Source organism: Xyrauchen texanus, chromosome 32, assembly GCF_025860055.1.
Source record: "Xyrauchen texanus isolate HMW12.3.18 chromosome 32, RBS_HiC_50CHRs, whole genome shotgun sequence".
NCBI lineage: Eukaryota > Metazoa > Chordata > Actinopteri > Cypriniformes > Catostomidae > Xyrauchen > Xyrauchen texanus.
In genome coordinates this window covers 15,866,444-15,884,387 of record NC_068307.1, presented here as the reverse complement: position 1 = coordinate 15,884,387, position 17,944 = coordinate 15,866,444, and the positions used below count along the sequence as shown (strand labels likewise).

Below are 17,944 nucleotides of genomic sequence, written 5' to 3'. Positions count from 1 at the left end.
ACAAAATAGATGGCATCATGAGGAAGGAAAATTATGTGGATATATTGAAGCCACATTTAAAGACATTATCCATGAAGTTAAAGCTTGGTCGCAAATGGGTCTTCCAAATGGACAATGACCCCAAGCATACCTCCAAAGTTTTGGCAAATTGACAACAAAGTCAAGGTATTGGAGTGGCCATCACAAAGCCCTGATGTCAATCCCATAGAAAAGCTGTGGGTAGAACTGAAAAAGCATGTAAACCTGACTCCGTTACACCAGTTCTGTCTGGAGGAATATGCCAAAATTTCAGCAGCTTATTGTGAGAAGCTTGTGGAAGGCTACCCAAAACATTTGACCCAAGTTAAACAATTTAAAGATAATGCTACCAAATACTAACAAATTGTATGTAAACTTCTGACCCACTGGGAACGTGATGAAAGAAATAAAAGCTGAAATGAATAATTCTCTCCTATTATTCTGACAGTACACGTTCTCAAAATACAGTTATCCTAACTGACCTAAGACAGAGAATGTTTTCTACAATGAATTGTCAGGAATTGTGGAAAAAGGTGTATTTGGCTTAGGTTAACTTCTGACTTCAACTGTATATAGTAGTCTTCCCATAAAATAATGTTTGTTACCCAAACATTCCTCTTTATATGGTGTAACAGTCATGAAATTTGAAAGTATTTCATTATTGTAAAATGCTTTCAGATTAATAATTTATTTAGATTTAGGCAGGCAATGAATTGAATTAGATTTAAGATATTAGGAATTAATTTTGATCCATTTGGGCAGCCATGGCAATCACTTTTTTTTTGTTTTTTTGCAGTAGAGCTCTGCTCAAACAGAGACATAGATTTTTATATATCGATTCACTCCTTGCTTTTTTTCTTCCATGTACAACAAACTCCTTCGCTCCTAAGTGCTTTGCTGTTTGTCTTTATTTGCCGCCCTGTTTCACTACTTTCCCTCTGGCCTCCTCCAGTGTTGGATATTCTGGACCGGATTGGGTCACCACTTGTCACAGTGCCATGGCTGACAGCAGCATAGTTACTTTAGGGATGGGCCGCAGCTTTGTGGACTCCTCTGTATATGATTCCAGGATGGCAGAGACCACTGAGGAACAATTTTTCATGGGTCTCCACACAGAGGAGACAGAGGGTAAGCGAATTGCCCTCCATCTTAATCAACTTTACATCAGCTGACATTTCTGTAGAGCTGACAGCTTTGCTGCAGAGGCTCGCAAATATAACAAAAGATGTTATTTTCTCCTAGACTACTTTTTCTATTTCCATTGAGATTCACCTTTACCTGTGGCCATTTAAACTCTCTTTCAGATGTATTACCCAGAGTTGAGACCAGGGTGGTGGTGGTGGGGGAGGCCGGTAACTGCGCAGAACTTGAGAAAGCTTTACAGGTACTGTGGAAAGAGACTGCAATTTTCTTATTGATACTTTCCATTGTAGCCACAGAGTTTCCAGGATTGACAAAACTGGATAAGCGACAACAAAAAGGTTTACTGTTGTAAGACTGTCAGATTTGTTATTTCAAGTTCAGCCGTCAACTACAAACCGTTAAGAATCTTCTAGTCAGATTGAAGTGTTTGGTAACAGGAAGCAATTTTGTGTTCATTAAAATTGCCCCAAATAGTGGCCTGTTCCTGAGCAGCGTCTACTGTAGTACTCTTAGGTTCATGAAAAATAAACATTAAATCCTTCCTCTTGCCTGAATCATTTTCAAATTGGTGCTGTACATTGTTTCCTTCACATATAACCAAATGTTTCCTTCCCAAAAATATGGGACAAGATCAGCTACAAGAATTAGAATTTTATCCTGGTATTTAAAAATAGCTTGCATCCAGGAACCCCTCTGTTGTTCTTCTTATGGCTGCTCCTGTTAGGGGTTGAGGAACCCCTATTATAATATTAATTGATCAACAGATTTATTAAACTACATTTACATGCTCCTATCGAGCAGGCACTTATGTCCATAGTGATGTACAAATGAATGAGAAATGCTGCGAGCGATTCATCTGAAGGAGACACTAACATAAGAATTTCCACAAACAGTTTGTAATTTTACAGGATAGATTACCCCAAAATGAAAATTCTCTAATTTACTCACCCCTCATGCTATCCCAGAGGTGTTTTGACTTTTTTTCTTCTGCTGAACATAAAGAATTTTAGAAGAATCTGTAGGTTCAGCTTTGTCGGGCCTTAAAATGCACGTAAGTGAATGGTGGTGACCAGAACTTTGAAGGTCAAAAAAGCTTATTAAGGCAGCATAAAAGTAATCCAAACCACTCTAGAGGTTAAATCCATGTCTTCATAAGTGAAATGATAGGTGTGGGTGAGAAACAGATCAATATTTAAGTCCTTTTTTCTCCTGCCTAGTAAGTGTAGTTCTGCACGAAGAATGCGAATTGCCAAAAACAAAAGAATGTGAAAGTGGCGATTGATGGTAAAACATTTCTTAAAGCTGTTTCTCACAGACACCTATCATTTCGACTACTGAAGATATGGATTTAACCACTGCAGTCATATGAATTACTTTATGCTGCCTTTATATGCTCTTTGGAAGTTCTTCAAATTTCTGGCTACCATTCGCTTGCATTGTATGGACCTTTCTAAAAATCTTCATTTGTGTTCTGCAGAAAAAAGAAAGTCATACACTGGGATGGCATGATGAGGCATGAGATAATTCAAATTTATTGGTGAACTATCGCTTTAAGACACATTCCTGATCTTATTGTGCACAATTTGTCAGTGTTTGTTATTCCAAAGGAATACATTTTTCTCTTTGTAAACATTCATCAAAATGTGATGAACTGCTCCTCTGAATCAGCTTTACTTTTCAGCTGACGCCACCGAACCCTCTTCAATCCCTTCCTTCCTTTTCAATCCCTATACCTGTCATGTATAGACACGTTTTCATTATCGGTTCCCCATTGACAAAATCAAGACGTGCACCACATTTATTTTTTTGTTGAATATCTTGTTTTACTATGAAATATGCCACATTGCTAAGTAAAATGTGTTGTGAATGCTGTCTCATGTTGACTTGAAGCCTGTGTTAGTAATTTTGAGTGCTCACAGATGAGATATGTCTATAGATCAGTGTGCCATCAATAGAAATGTCAGGTTATGGGGCTGTTTGAGTCCAGGGAAGAAGTAGAATTTTTCAAATAATGTCCTTAGCTTACACTGCAGCGATGTTGAGGGCGATGGCCTCTCTGATTTGGAACTGGAGTCAATGCTGGTAAACATGTCGCTGATCATTGGCCTCAGAATTCTACCACTACTGTGTGGAATGTGAAGTTCTGGAGTGGAAGAAACAAAGGTCTTGGATTTTGGGGAACATAGGCCAGAGATAGGAAATTTAGGCTCAGTACATTGACAGAACAGTGTGTGTGGACACGAGGATTTTTTCTGCTGACCTGGTTGGACAAGAAGTTCATATTTTTCTGGCCTTGCCAACATGTTATCTGGCCCAACCACAAATCCATAATTATTTTTTTAAAATGGCTTATAAAATGTTTACATAATTTTTTTAGTAAGACATAGATGGTTATCCTTATGTTTAGCCATGAATATAGAAAGTTTTAAATGTGCTGTTTGGAGGAAGGAGGGGTGTTCTAGAAGATGTTCTCTCCTTGCCCTTGTGATGATATGAGAAGACCTTAAATGTAACGTCTTTTAGCAATCTGTTCTCCCTGTCGTTGTTCACAGACACAGACAGGTAGATCAGAGAGGAGTAAATCGGTAATACTTCATTATTAACGTAGCAGAACTTCCACCTAGACTTTATTTGATGTTTGTTTGAATTTCTTGCCTCTGTTCTGATAGATTGTAAGGCCCTCCTGTCTGGGAAATTTATCAGCTTTGGGTTGCCAGGTTGATGCCCATTCTTCATTTTTACAGGCCATCACAATAATGGAAGTCCCGGTGGTAAAGATTAAGGAAGGCCAGCCGGGCATGGAGACATGCGAGAAATTGATAAAATCTATAGTCAATATGGTACGTCTCATGAATTGGGATCTTTGCATGCTTGAGAGGACCTGTTGGAATTTGCAGTATGGCATTCTAAGGGGGATTCGGTGTGGCACCAAGCTGTTTAATGTTAAACTCACTCACGTAATGGTGTGGTCTAAATTCTAACAGTGTATTCTAACATGTTGTTCTGTGTTTACCCAACAGGAGGTCTCTAATCCATTGAATTAACAATAATTAATTCAATCAATTATTTAATCAACACATGTAATTTGTTGTTTAATTCTAACTTGATCTGTATTGTTACTTTTATGTGTCACAGAAAACTAATTTCTTTAAGGTGCACTCAGTCAATTTTTCCTCATTAAAAGTTTAACTCCTAAAGGCATGAATTGTAATTTTCCTATATATGTAGGAAAGCATGACCTCTCACATTAATATGAAGACTCCAGTAACCTTATAAAAGCTGTTTTATTCTACATGGAGGGGGTCCACACATGGGTGCTTCCATGTTAGCATCACATGACCAGCCGAATACTACATGCTTAATCTCAGTAACCATTCTGTTATTTGACACTTTAAACTTAACTTTTGATTTTAAATAATGCTGCATCCAAGCCACTAGGTGTCAGTGTATGTCCAAGATGACACAGACAAAAGTTACTGAGTGCCCCTTTAAAGGAGTGTTCGGGATTCAATACAAGTTAAGCTCAGACGACAGCATTATTTGCGTAATATTGATTACCACCCAAAATAATTTACTCGTCCCTCGTTTGTTAATAAAAAAAGTTAAGTGGTTAAGGAAGGCACTTACAATGGAAGTGAATGATATACAGTGAGGGGAAAAAAGTATTTGATCCTCTGCTGATTTTCTACGTTTGCCCACTGACAAAGAAATGATCAGTCTATAATTTTAATGGTAGGTTAATTTGAACAGTGAGCGACAGAATAACAACAAAAAAATCCAGAAAAACGCATGTCAAAAATGTTATAAATTGAATTGCATTTTAATGAGGGAAATAAGTATTCGACCCCCTCTCAATCAGAGATTTCTGGCTCCCAGGTGTCTTTTATAAATGTAATGAGCGGATATTAGGAGCACACTCTTAAAGGGAGTAATCTCCTAATCTCAGTTTGTTACCTGTAAAAAAGACACCTGTTCACAGAAACAATCAATCGGATTCCAAACTCTCCACTATGGCTAAGACCAAAGAGCTGTCCAAGGATGTCAGGGACAAGATTGTAGATCTACACAAGCCTGGAATGGGCTACAAGACCATCGCCAAGCAGCTTGCTGAGAAGGTGAAAACAGTTGGTGAGATTATTCGCAAATGGAAGAAACACAAAAGAACTGTCAATCTCCCTCGGTCTGGGGCTCCATGCAAGATCTCACCACGTGGAGTTGCAATGATCATGAGAACGATGAGGATTCATCCCAGAACTACACAGGTGTATCTTGTCAATGATCTCAAGGCAGCTGCGACAATAGTCACCAAGAAAACAATTGTACAGGCCCGTCTGAAGATTGCCAATGAACATCTGAATGATTCAGAGTAGAACTGGGTGAAAGTGTTGTGGTCAGATGAGACCAAAATCGAGCTCTTTGGCATCAACTCAACTCTCCGTGTTTGGAGGAGGAGGAATGCTGCCTATGACCCCAAGAACACCATCACTACCATCAAACATGGAGGTGGAAACATTATGCTTTGGGGGTGTTTTTCTGCTAAGGGGACAGGACGTCTTCACCGCATCAAAGGGACGATGGACGGGGCCATGTACCATTAAATCTTGGGTGAGAACCTCCTTCCCTCAGCCAGGGCATTGAACATGGGTCGTGGATGGGTATTCCAGCATGACAATGACCCAAAACACATGGCCAAGGCAACAAAGGAGTCCCTCACTGGATAAGTCAGAATAACATTATGCCATAAATGCTGTTGATTGAGCTTAACAAATTTATTAAACCCAGAATGTTCCTTTTAAAGCTAATCTTATATGACAACAATTCTCTAAGATTAAGTCAGATTTCAATTTTTTTGAAGGGGCTGTTTACACAGTGCACATTTTTGCATTTTACATGTGCTTTTTTTAATCGTTGGTCTGTTTACACTTGCGTCAAACGGATTACTTTGGCCGTTGTGTCCATCTCATAGTTTTTTCGGATGTCGTGTCTATTTGAAAGTAGTTCATGTGTTTAGTTCCATTTCCTTTTTTGGTGCGTTTAGCCATTTTTAAATGCAAGATCGTATCCTGTGTAAACAGCCCCTAACACATGTAATTCTTTGTGTTTGTCCACTAAATCTTCTCTCAAAAATGGACTAGGTCAAAACACATATTTACAATCCCTCATCCTAAAAAAAAAAATAGATCTTGTTGCATTTGAGGGATTTATGTGTTTTTGCTTATCACAAACCAGCTGATGTTTGTAGATATTTTCCCAACAATATCATATTTATTCTCCACCAATTCATTTTTTTCTCTATGTTCTTTCAGGATATAAACACCCCCTGTATCAAGACTGACAATGTCAGAGATTTTGGCGATGGAGAGAATTGTGAGTTTGAGACTATTTTTATACTAAAAGACTTCCAGGCTCCGGAATGCAGCTTCCTTTACAAAAACGACAGTCGTATCCTTGGACCTTCAGCAGTCATGTACTGCTCCAGCAAGGGAGAGGTATGACCTGAAATAAAACCACAAAAGCACACACAATATCTTCTCTGTTTTTGTTTCTCTGAGGTGGTGAAATAGCTTGATACTACAGTGGCACAATTCAGTACTTGCTTGCCGTCATGGGTTGATTAAAACCTTTCTTCCAACTGAAACTTATTCGCAAGCAGGTTTGATTGCTCCTCCAAAGCCTGATAAAAGTAGCTAGCTTATTAAGAGTGTATGCAGGAGTAGAGATGAAGCGGTATGGAAATTTCACATCACAATTATAGTGACCAAAAGTATCACGGTTATCAGTATTGTCGTGGTATTGTTCAAATGTGCTGGACATTTTCAAATAGTACTGATACACACTGTAATAAGTTTTATATTGAAAACCAACTCTGTAAACAAGGTAATAGCAAATGTATTATTATTGGTGGTGTTATAATATACACTTGTGGCCAAAAGTTTGGAATAATGTACACATGAATAACGTGAAAAAATACTATTACAATTTGAAAAAAATGTTCAGAACTTCTTAAACTATTCAAAGAGTTCTCATCAAAAAATCCTCACGTGCAGCAATGACAGCTATGCAGATCCTTGGCATTCTAGCTGTCAGTTTGTCCAGATACATCATACATTGAGCTAAAAGTTAACTTACCTTGCATTCACTATAAAGTAGTGGGTGGTGGTCATTGAGATGTTCTTTTCATGTTCAGCAGACAGGGTGACCATCTTCGATTTAAGTTTCCCTCAGCACTCTTGTAAAACACTAAATATGACCACACTTCAGATGTGGTCCTCTAGAAGGCTGAACAATCTCCTGAGTGGTGTCGCTGCCTTCCGCCATGTTTTCACACAAAACAAAACCCACGTTGCATGCTGCGCCTACGTCAGACTGTTGCTGAATTTGGTTGATGCTGGACAGTATTTACAATGAGGATTTCAAACCGCGGTAATCAAACATGGTTTTAATGATAATTAAAATTTTAAACGGTAATACTAACTGTCAGGAATTTTACCATGGTTTATCATGAAACCGGTAACCGTTTCATCCCAACGCAGGAGTGTCCTCTCCCTCAGATTCCAGAGCAAAATGAACAGTTGACTAGCCACCGTTTGGTTCAGGATGGAAAGATTAAGTCTGACACACAAGAATATACAGTAGATGCAGCTACAACCCTACGGTCAGAACGGAGTCAGAATTGTCTTAGTGCTTATTAAATCTTGTGATACACTTCTTGGTTGCCACATTGCACTTTCCAAAATTGTGTATCTGAGGCCAAATTCTACTCTTTTGTAGTATTTTTTTCACCTGAATTCTGGTGAAAAAGTTGGTCGTAATGACGTTTTTCATGACATTTCCAATTGACAATGACAATTGTATCTAAAAAGTCAAACTCATTACTGAAAAATTGCCTATGCACAATGTATTTTTTAGCTTTAGCGACAGTTAATAATGTATTGTATGTCCCTTGATAATGATTTGGGTGGAATTTTATGTAAAACTATGTTAATTGTGCTCAGTGGTGCCCAAAGTTATAGCTGGGGTGCATTTGATGGATGCCATATGGTCATTACTGTGCATACATTCATTGAAAACAAAGGTTTCAAAATTTAGGACGCTGTATGTCGACCTGTATTTCTGAGCAACTAGTGTCACCAAATGGAATTGCAATAATAATGACTGTTTTTGAGGTTTTCTGGGATGCTAAAACAAACAAAACAACTTTTTCAAGGCGTGCTTACACTTTTCTGATCAACATTTGAACAAATTGCAGTACTTTTAGTTGTATAGGTGCATATTAGCTGGGATAGAAATATTTTAACAATGCCAAAATCACTTTTAGACTTTATTATCTATGTTATTATTGGCTAATAATAATTAGTATATTATTGATGTTATTATTGGCTAACCTTCGCTCCGACATAATATCTGTTATGTTATTAGTATTTCAGAAATATTCTGTCATTCTCTCCTTTCCTTCTTTTTCTGTAGCCTCTGCCATTCTCCTCCAGGCCTCTGTACTCTATGACCATGCTGAACTTGTCTCTCTGCTTCACTGGTTTCCGTAAAAAGGATGAAGTGGTGAGTACCGAATTTCCACTCATCCAACACCAAAAACGATCCATAGTGCCATTTATTTTTATTATTTTCTCTGATTAAATGTGCTTTCCTCAGGTGAACCTGGTCAATTTAGTCCATCACATGGGCGGCACTATCCGAAAAGACTTTGACAGCGCTAAAGTCACACACCTCATTGCCCATTCGACACACGGTGAAAAATACAGGGTCTGTATCCAACCCCTACTCGCATACACACCCATTTGTGAACGGACTGAAAATCTTATGCCTTCAGAAGACTTTGAATATGACACACGACTCGCATAGGGGTTATTTACACTTGGTCACTTAATGCTTTTTAAATAGTGCTGTCAGTTGATTAATTTTAATTGCATTATCTTTTTGTAGTTAATCGTGATTAAACAGATTTTGAAAGTACTGAAACTTTACACTATATATACTTTTCCTGTCAAAATACATTTTGTATCTTGGGAAAGAGAATGAAAAAATATGTAACAATTTATTGCTTTATTAAAATTAAAACCAAGCCTTCCACAGTATAAAAATAGAAATGCACTAAATTTGCACCAGTTCAAGTAACATGATAAAACTTTTTCCAAAGTCTAAGTGGGAGTTTGATTAATTGAAAGAACTAGTCCCCACGTAGGTTGCATTTTCATTGCATTCAATATCTTATACTCTCATCCTCCACAATATTAAGGCCCCAATATACTTCAGGAGAAGTTCTAATTCATTCAAGGGTAGTGCTGCACAATTAAGCATATCGCACTTGCAATGTCAGCCTGTGTGATTATATGACGGCAAATGCTGCGTTTTTTTTTTTTTAAATAAATAAGTGCATGTGTGGACATGACAGCCCATTCTCTCTGAGAGCTGTTTGCCCATTTTCTACACCGCTAATAAAAAGTAGACCAGTCAGTCTCAGTTTAGGGAGTGGCACGTGTGGTCATGTCATGTGAGTTTCCGATGTACAGCGTGGAAATCAGCTGAAGATGGATGCCGAGCAGACCGACACTGAACTAGTGGCCAGAAAAAATAACACAGATCACAGATTGGCGATATGTCTTTATTTCATCAATAATTAAAGTTCATATAATACGGGAGCGTGACATGTAAATAAGCTCAAACTCCAAAACTGTCATTCTCGGTGCGGTCAGAGCTGCTTCAACCAGTCGCGGAAGAGACCCAATCTTAGCCTGGGTCGAGACCGGGAGAGATTTAAAGTTCCGCCGGCTGATGCGCACCCTTAACATGGAGACGCTGTCTGCAACTTGCAACGTGTTGCATCATTGATGAGAAGATCATAGGATCAATCTTATGTGAAAAATAACATTAAAATTACAACAACAATAAAGTGTGTGTGTGTGTGTGTGTGTGTATTACATTACACATACACACCAACAACAGTTTTAGTGGTTTGATTGAGTGAACCACACTTTTTATACCCAGTTATCCTGCTTAAATGTCCCTGTTTGTTTGTACAATCGTATTTTCGTAAAAATTTGTATGTTCTTATTTATTGTTCTATTTTATTTAGGTGTAATATTGAGAAAATAACACGTTTGCAGTAATGCAAAGATATTATTTACTTTTGTAAAATTGTGCATTTATAGTTGTTGTTACTAGTTTGTATGTTTTGAGTTGAAAAATACACTTCAGCATTATCAGTAATCTATTTGTGCATTTTCCTTTAACCAAGCAAGTTGACTCAAGATACCATTTGTTTATTATATCGCAATCGCATATCGCATTATTAACCTCAATAATCGCAATATGACTTTTTTCCCAAATTATGCAGCCCTAATCAAGGGTTAAAAGTTCTAAACAGCTGAGCAACGGTATACTGTTTGCAAACATTCAGACAACTGCTACTCGATGTGGGAGGCGTTTATTATTACATTTAAATATAAGGAGCTCAGTTAAACCTATTCTAATGTGAAATAAACATGTTAATTCTACTCATTGTAAAACACAGTCAGTAAAAGAAGTTGTTTTAAGCACTCTATGATTTACAGAAATATAAATCCACATTGCAGTAGGAAATGTTTAATTTGTCTTGTTTCCATTCTGAAATCATGATGCTAATGTGCTATCTCGCTATACGTTGCCATAATATGCTGTGGTTGCACTCTGGTATTGTAATTTATGATGACACTGATACTATTGCAAAGATGAATGTATACAAGTTTTAATGTGCAGAATAAAGACAAAAGAATGATTTTAGGCTTATCTTATGGGGGCAGATTAATGGCTTTCGCTGCAGATGGTACATGAGTGATCGGGCACTTCATGGTATTTGAGTAGATTTGATTCTTTTTGTAGACCAGGGGTTCACAACCTTTTGCAAGCTGGGCCCCCCCAAAGCTGGTTCATTGCAGTTGGGGCACCAGTGCCCCCCGCCCCATGCTTTATGCTGTTATTGTTGTTATTATAATTATAATTATTATAATTGGCAGTAGCACCAGACTTCTAATGTGAGCTTGCAGGCATTATTATTGTTATTATAAGTAGTAGTAGGCCTATCATCATTACTAGGCTATTGCTATATAATTATATGAGGTTACATGCTTTATTGTTGTTATTATTATTATTATTATTATTATTATTATTATCATCATCAGTAGGCCTATTATCATTACTAGGCTATTGCTATAATTGGGAATTGGCACCAGACCTCTGATATTAATTTATGCTTTATAATTGTTATTATTACTAGGCCTAATAGTAGGCATTGTCTGCATTTTTTACAGAAGCTTGCTGGTAGGTGACGTTAATGTGAGACCTGAGCCTGCTTTGCCTTGCAAAGATCCTCAATTCTTGGCTCAATGTTTGATAAACATAGCCTCAAATCATCCTCGATTTGTGCACGATTGCGGTATTTCGTTTTGAGTGCAGTCATTTTTGAGAATCCTGCCTCACACAAATATGTCGACGAGAAAGGAAGGAGAATCTTCAAGGCGACGTCACAGAGTTCAGGGTATTCCTGCATCAATGCTGCCCAGAATGACGAAAGAGGGCAGGAGCTAAAGAGTTCCTTCAGTCTACTGTCACTCTTCAGCTCAATAAGCTTTTCCTGCATATCAATTGATAGCTCGTTTGCTGTGCACACAAACGGATCTCGAACCCACGCAAAAGATTCAATTACCCATTCACAAACATCTGTCTCATTCTTGATGAATCGGCCGTTTGAACGAATCGTTTGAATGAACGACTCAATGACTCGCTTAATGAAACCGCTTATCCTTATCACCTGCATTTGCGCTCACTATCGACAAACCAATCAAATTTGTTCACAACTTTTTTTTTTTTAAATCAGTCCAAACACATTTTAATTTTTATTCAGGAGTTATGTATATACAAAACTATAACTTTTTATGACAGTATTTTAGTGATAAAAAAAAAATGTTTTTCCAGTTTTTTTCCCCTTCCATCGTAGCCTACTCACGCCCCCCCGGGAGAGTGTCCGCGCCCCCCTGGGTGTGTGTGTTCACGGAATGACTCCAGGCATACACATCGCAAATATTCCTCCCTTCCAACAAGTGTTTATGCTGAATTAATGGTAAATGCATTAATCGTGATTAAGAAAAATTTACGAGTTTAACTTGAATTGTATGTGTTAACGCATTCATTCTAACAGCTCTAGTTTTTACTGATCAGATGGCTATCTGAGCATGAAAAGACCAAGTGTAAATACCCGCCAAGATGGTTTTGAGATGGATTTAAATCTAATCACTCAAACCACCTCCGGAGGTGAGAACTTTTTTTTTTTCATTTTATTGATGCAGATTGCTGACGAAAAAATAAGCGCAGATGATGTGCTTGGAAATATCTTTCCTATGATAAGCCACGAAGGGAAAAATTCGCACATGCGCTCTGGGCTATGTCACTGGAATAAAATAATAAATTGCATCTTAAAATCTGTGCCCTGCATTAGCATAATCACTGAAGTAAACTCTGTTGTATTTGCATATAGCGTGGAAAGAAATTGGATTTATACCCGTTTGGCGAAGACACTATTATGTGGTCAAGTGTAAATATCCCCATAGATTACCTTTATGATATTTTTGGGTCCTATTTTAAGTTTTAACCATTACTGCCATAGTATTGGAAAGTCGGTCCACTATATTTAGTAAAACATCTCCTTTTTTGTTCCGCATAAGAAAGTAATATGGGTTTGGAACGACTTTAGTGTGAGTAATTTAGGCAGAATTTACATTTTTGGGTGAACTTTCCTTTCTGTCCAGTTGTGCCCAGTGTCTGACAGTTTCCTCAAGGAGCTCAAACACCAGGTGTGCTTTCCGTAATGGAGTCTCCTGTCCACCATTGACATGTCTGTGTTATTTAGAGAGAGTTTGATTAAAATGGTTCTCATGTATCTCTCCTCACAGCAGGCTGAATTGGGCTGAATCATTCATTAGGCTCACATGCATTATGCATTAAGCAGGGTCTCTTTCTACCTGATTCACTTGGTTCTTTCTCTCCTTTTCTTTTTAGTTGGCAGTGTGCATGGGCACACCCATCCTCACCCCTGAGTGGATACGGAAAGCATGGGAGCACCGAGATGACATGTAAGATTGTGTGTGTGAGGGGTAAAACATCAATTCACCTGACTGTGAGTGTAGAGGAGTAAAAACTGAATAATGAGGCAGAAGAGTCCAGTCACTTGTGCACAAATGAAACGGGCCCTCCCTTCATCCAGATTTGAAGCATTTTTGACTTCACTCTGGTTTTGACATTTTCCACACAGGCATTGAATGTTAAACCTGACCTTTTTCATTAATAACCTTCCACTCTGGAATGTATGATGAGTGAAGAGTGATTTTTCCTGCTTCCGTTCTCCACACTATCCCCTTTGCTCCCTCTACCAGACTTCCCACTGTCATGGAAAACTTGGAAATGCACTAATATTTAAATGCCCCCCCCCCCCTCCTCATTTAGAATTTTGAATATCAATGTATGTAAATTATTTTCTAGTTGGGTTCATTTTTAAATATTTAAGTGTCTAGAAATTGTGAGTGCAGTCGATCAAATTTTGATTATTAATTTATTTGGATTCATCAGTAATTCACTAATTATTTGAATAGTCATGGAAATTCATTGGTCAAAAGTTGTAGAAGCCCTGCATGCCCCTCACCCAATATTCATGTGTTTTAGCTTGTTTTTGTAACATATTGTGGTGGCGTGGCTAATGACTGCTTCCTTTTGGTTCTAGTAATTTTCACGCAGGCAGTGAGGAGTTCCGCACAGAGTTTAAAGTCCCTCCATTCCAGGACTGTGTGCTGAGCTTCCTGGGTTTCTCTGAGGAGGAAAAGACCAACATGGAGGAGAGAACACAGAAACATGGTACTGAAATCTCATGTTTTTGTGTCCCTTGCCCTTTATGTTTTAGAGTCTGAAATGTTTAATGTGTTGAAATGCCACCAAAACCTCAACTCTAAGTAATTCTCAAATAACCAAAGCCTTTTTAACTAGACATGCTTTTGAGATGTTGATCCCAGGAAGTGGTTTCTGTATTTTATTTGTTGGACCATCTCAAAAAGCAAATGACCCCTGACCTCAGCTTGAGGAGGGTTTTTAAAGGAGTTTGTGGTGATTGTTTTGTTTAGGTGGTCGGTTCCAGGCAGTTGGTGATGAAAGGTGCACACACTTGGTGGTTGAAGAGAATTCCATTAAGGAACTGCCCTTTACACCTTCCAAAAGATTGTATGTAGTGAAACAGGAGGTATGAACTTGACTTATTGACTCATGCACATGCACTCACACAGATTCTTACACTAAGGGCTTTGTGTGGGTCCCTAATAACATTGTGTAAAATACACTCTGGACCAAGTGGGCTGTTTTTGCACTTTAAGATATTCTGTTTGCAGACTGTTCTCAGTTAGAGAGTATATTTTGACCTATTTCGGCATATTTCCTGGTAGGGGTGGGCGGTGTACCAGTAACATTTTGTAAACCTGTAGAAAATTAAGGATTGTTTCTAGTGCGGTTATTAAACATTCTACCACTTGGTAGGGAATGTGCTTTCCAATCACGTTACATTCTGAGAAAATGTACCACAGCTTGTTCTGCTGCAAATACAGTGAGAGAAGTGATCACATTGAGTAAATTTCCTTAATAATTCGCATCTTTCTGAAGTGTACATTTACTGTATTTCTAATATAGTTGCCAAAACGTTTTCCAGTGTCTAATGGAAGGCTATCACTATATACATTTTTGCTTAGCATCAGTGGTTCATAGCTATTAACATGGTCACAGTGGAGATGTTTTAAATTCATGATTCTTCTGTCTCTTTCTGCAGTGGTTTTGGGGCAGTATACAGATGGACGCCCGTGCTGGAGAATCTATGTATTCTTATGAAAAGGTGAGGTGCCTCCCAGATACATCGATTAAGAAATGTAATATCTATTGCAGTTACTATCCAATCTTTTACACATTTCAAAATCCATAACATCAAATTCAAATCCTTGCATATTTTAATATAGTGACTAGCAATAAAATGTGTATCTAGATTTCTTGTCCTAATCAACCACAATTAGCGGCATTATCAGTTCCTTTGTTTCTGTGCTGTTGTGCTGAGGAGCCCCACCCACAGACAAATCTCATTGGTACAAAATTCCTCTCAACACAACTGTATATTAAACATCAGATATGTTCTATGCTGTTATTGTTGCGTTGCGCACCATTTTCGTTTTCTGTTTGGGCAAATTACCTTTTTTCGACTGTCCTAAAAATATAGCTGCAGTTATATTTGTGTCCTCGATGTATTTAAAAAATAATTATAGATAAGGTTTCATGAATGTTAGGGATAAAAACAAACATATCAGCCACTGAAAATATTTACCAAATTAAAACCATGGGCAAATTGGCTTTAAGCATGAAAAAACAATGTTTCATTAATAATGAATTATCACACTTTTTATAAACTCTTAGAATTAAAATGCAAAATACAGAAATGATGATAGCCACAAAATGAAAAAGGGTTGGCACTCCTAAGAACATAGTAAAAAAATTTATATTACTTCTCATTCTCACATTGAGGAAAAAACGTCGTTACAGATGTGACAGTTGTGAAAGCGGCACTTACCTATACGTGAAGTAAAACCATCCAAAACGCTTTGAAAACAGCAAACTTAGACTTCGGAGACCTTGGTATGGTATCCATTAAGGCTGCACGATTGAGTTCAGATTGAAATCGCAATATGATCTTTGATATGTTCGAGATTATAAAAGCCTGAAAGGTTGCGTTTAAAAATAGACTGCAATCAGCGCCTCAGTCATTATTGTGTAAGCAAGCTGCGCCCTCTAGCGGTCTTGGATGGCATTTTCCGTGATCCACTACTGTAGAACTTAAACAGCTGTTTTGTTCTTTTGGTAACTTTTTTTGTTTTCCATGATGTGGTTGACATTTCCATGGAATTGTGACGTTTTTATATATAGTTCTGCTATATACAAACATCTCAAATGTGAGTTCTGTTTTGAACGGCAAAAACAGAATTGCAGAAATGTTTTAGAATGAGAAAATAATCTTTTTCACGTCAATCATCATGCTTCTATTTGTTTTTCATTCTGGCTCTCTTTAAAATTTTGGCATGTCATTTTTCAACAGATATGAACAGAAATGTTCATATTGGTGCATCCTTAATGAATGTTGAATTTTTCCTAAAAGATTGAACACTTTGTTGTCAGCAAATATTGACTCCTCTTAAAGAACAATTTCTCAGTAGTCATTGCTAATGTAACGTATGTGCCTTCCTCTCAGTCGGAGAGCCCTGCGATGAAGAAAGCCGTGTCTCTTCTGTCTCTCACGACGCCCAACAGCTGTCGGAAACGTCGGCGACTCAGAGAAACTTTGGCTCAACTCACTAAAGAAACAGAAATTTCCCCCTTCCCCCCACGCAAGAGACCTTCAGCAGAACACTCCCTCTCCATGGGTTCCCTGCTGGACATCTCCAACACTCCAGATACCTGCAAATCCAGTGGAGGTGAAGTCAAAGATCTTGAAGTCATTTGAACAAAAGCCACCAAATAACACCATCCAGAATGATAGAAGTGTAAAGAACACCCTAACCAAAATGCATAATGAGCTCTATTATCAATCTAATTGGTTTTATTAAAGAGTGCAGAAGTCCCATTCTAATATGTGGAAGTGTTATTTTTTTTATGTAGAGTTGTCACAAGACCAAAATTTCAGTAGTTGACAACAATATCAGTGAAATTTCACACACAATTTGTCTTTATGATTTTTTTTTATTGAGTAGAAATAGTTAAGTTCTAAAGTAGTTATTCAAGACAAGTAAATGGGCAGTAATAAAACGAAAACAAAGGGGAAAAACATGCAATAGAACAAATAAAGACATAAGAACAATGGTTAAACTATTGCTTGAGGTTTTTTAGGCATCTAACAGAAGTAGCAAGTATTAAAGCTAACATACAGACATTTAGAAAAAAAAAAAAAAAATTTAGCTGTAAAATAAAACACTGGCATAGTCTTGACTATTTAACTAAATCAAATACTATTAGGCTTCATTTACACCGCATAACCAAATGAACTGATTATTTTCCATCTGATTATTTCCCGTCTGTTTACATTCAGTTAAGATATAACCAACCATTTACATTTAATGCTCTCCAAGATGAGTATTTTGACAGAATTTTTTGTATTTGACCATTCAGGCATGCATCCGCATTACTGTGCATGGGCACGCAGCAACCTGTCAATCAAACAGTGCACGGGTACCGAATTAGTCGATACTCGGTACTATTGCAATTGCTGGTATCATTACATCTTTATAATTTTAGTAATGATTCGGTACAAACGTATCAGCTTTTGACATACCTATTTTAAGGAGTTGCAGGCTACAGAACTTGCAGAAGACTTTGATCTCAGTGTGATCCCAGGCAGGACTGAGAGGAACCGGGAGAGCAGTCAGGGTTGATTTTTAGATGAGTGAGGCCACTGTCTTTTGCAGAACGCAAGCACAGGAGGAGCAGCGGTAGGCAAAGGAGTAAAAGGGAGAGGAAGAGTAGTACAGAGAAAGATTGGCAACTGCAGCGCACCAGCACTCCTGTATGCAGCCAGGAATACCATACAGGTGACATCCATATGACTTATTCCAGGGTTTAGGATTAATGTATACATTGATCTGTGCTAATAACATAACTCTTTTCGCAGAATCAAGAGAACAAGCGAGATTGGCCATTTAATTTGGGTTTATCTGACACAAATTGA

General features: G+C 37.8%; 1 protein-coding gene across 1 annotated transcript in view; it reads left to right on the top strand.

The window, feature by feature from the left end:
- Window positions 1-17,944, top strand: part of ect2 (epithelial cell transforming 2) — a 45,494-nt gene that overhangs the window by 1,890 nt on the left and 25,660 nt on the right. Inside the window, exons 2-13 of the mRNA XM_052101183.1 lie at window positions 971-1,146; window positions 1,323-1,402; window positions 3,906-4,001; window positions 6,468-6,650; window positions 8,629-8,718; window positions 8,812-8,922; window positions 13,210-13,283; window positions 13,928-14,058; window positions 14,322-14,437; window positions 15,014-15,076; window positions 16,475-16,697; window positions 17,685-17,807. Of these exons, the coding sequence (XP_051957143.1) occupies window positions 1,017-1,146; window positions 1,323-1,402; window positions 3,906-4,001; window positions 6,468-6,650; window positions 8,629-8,718; window positions 8,812-8,922; window positions 13,210-13,283; window positions 13,928-14,058; window positions 14,322-14,437; window positions 15,014-15,076; window positions 16,475-16,697; window positions 17,685-17,807 (1,420 nt within the window). The 5' untranslated portion in view covers window positions 971-1,016. The remainder of the gene's footprint in view (window positions 1-970; window positions 1,147-1,322; window positions 1,403-3,905; window positions 4,002-6,467; window positions 6,651-8,628; window positions 8,719-8,811; window positions 8,923-13,209; window positions 13,284-13,927; window positions 14,059-14,321; window positions 14,438-15,013; window positions 15,077-16,474; window positions 16,698-17,684; window positions 17,808-17,944) is intronic.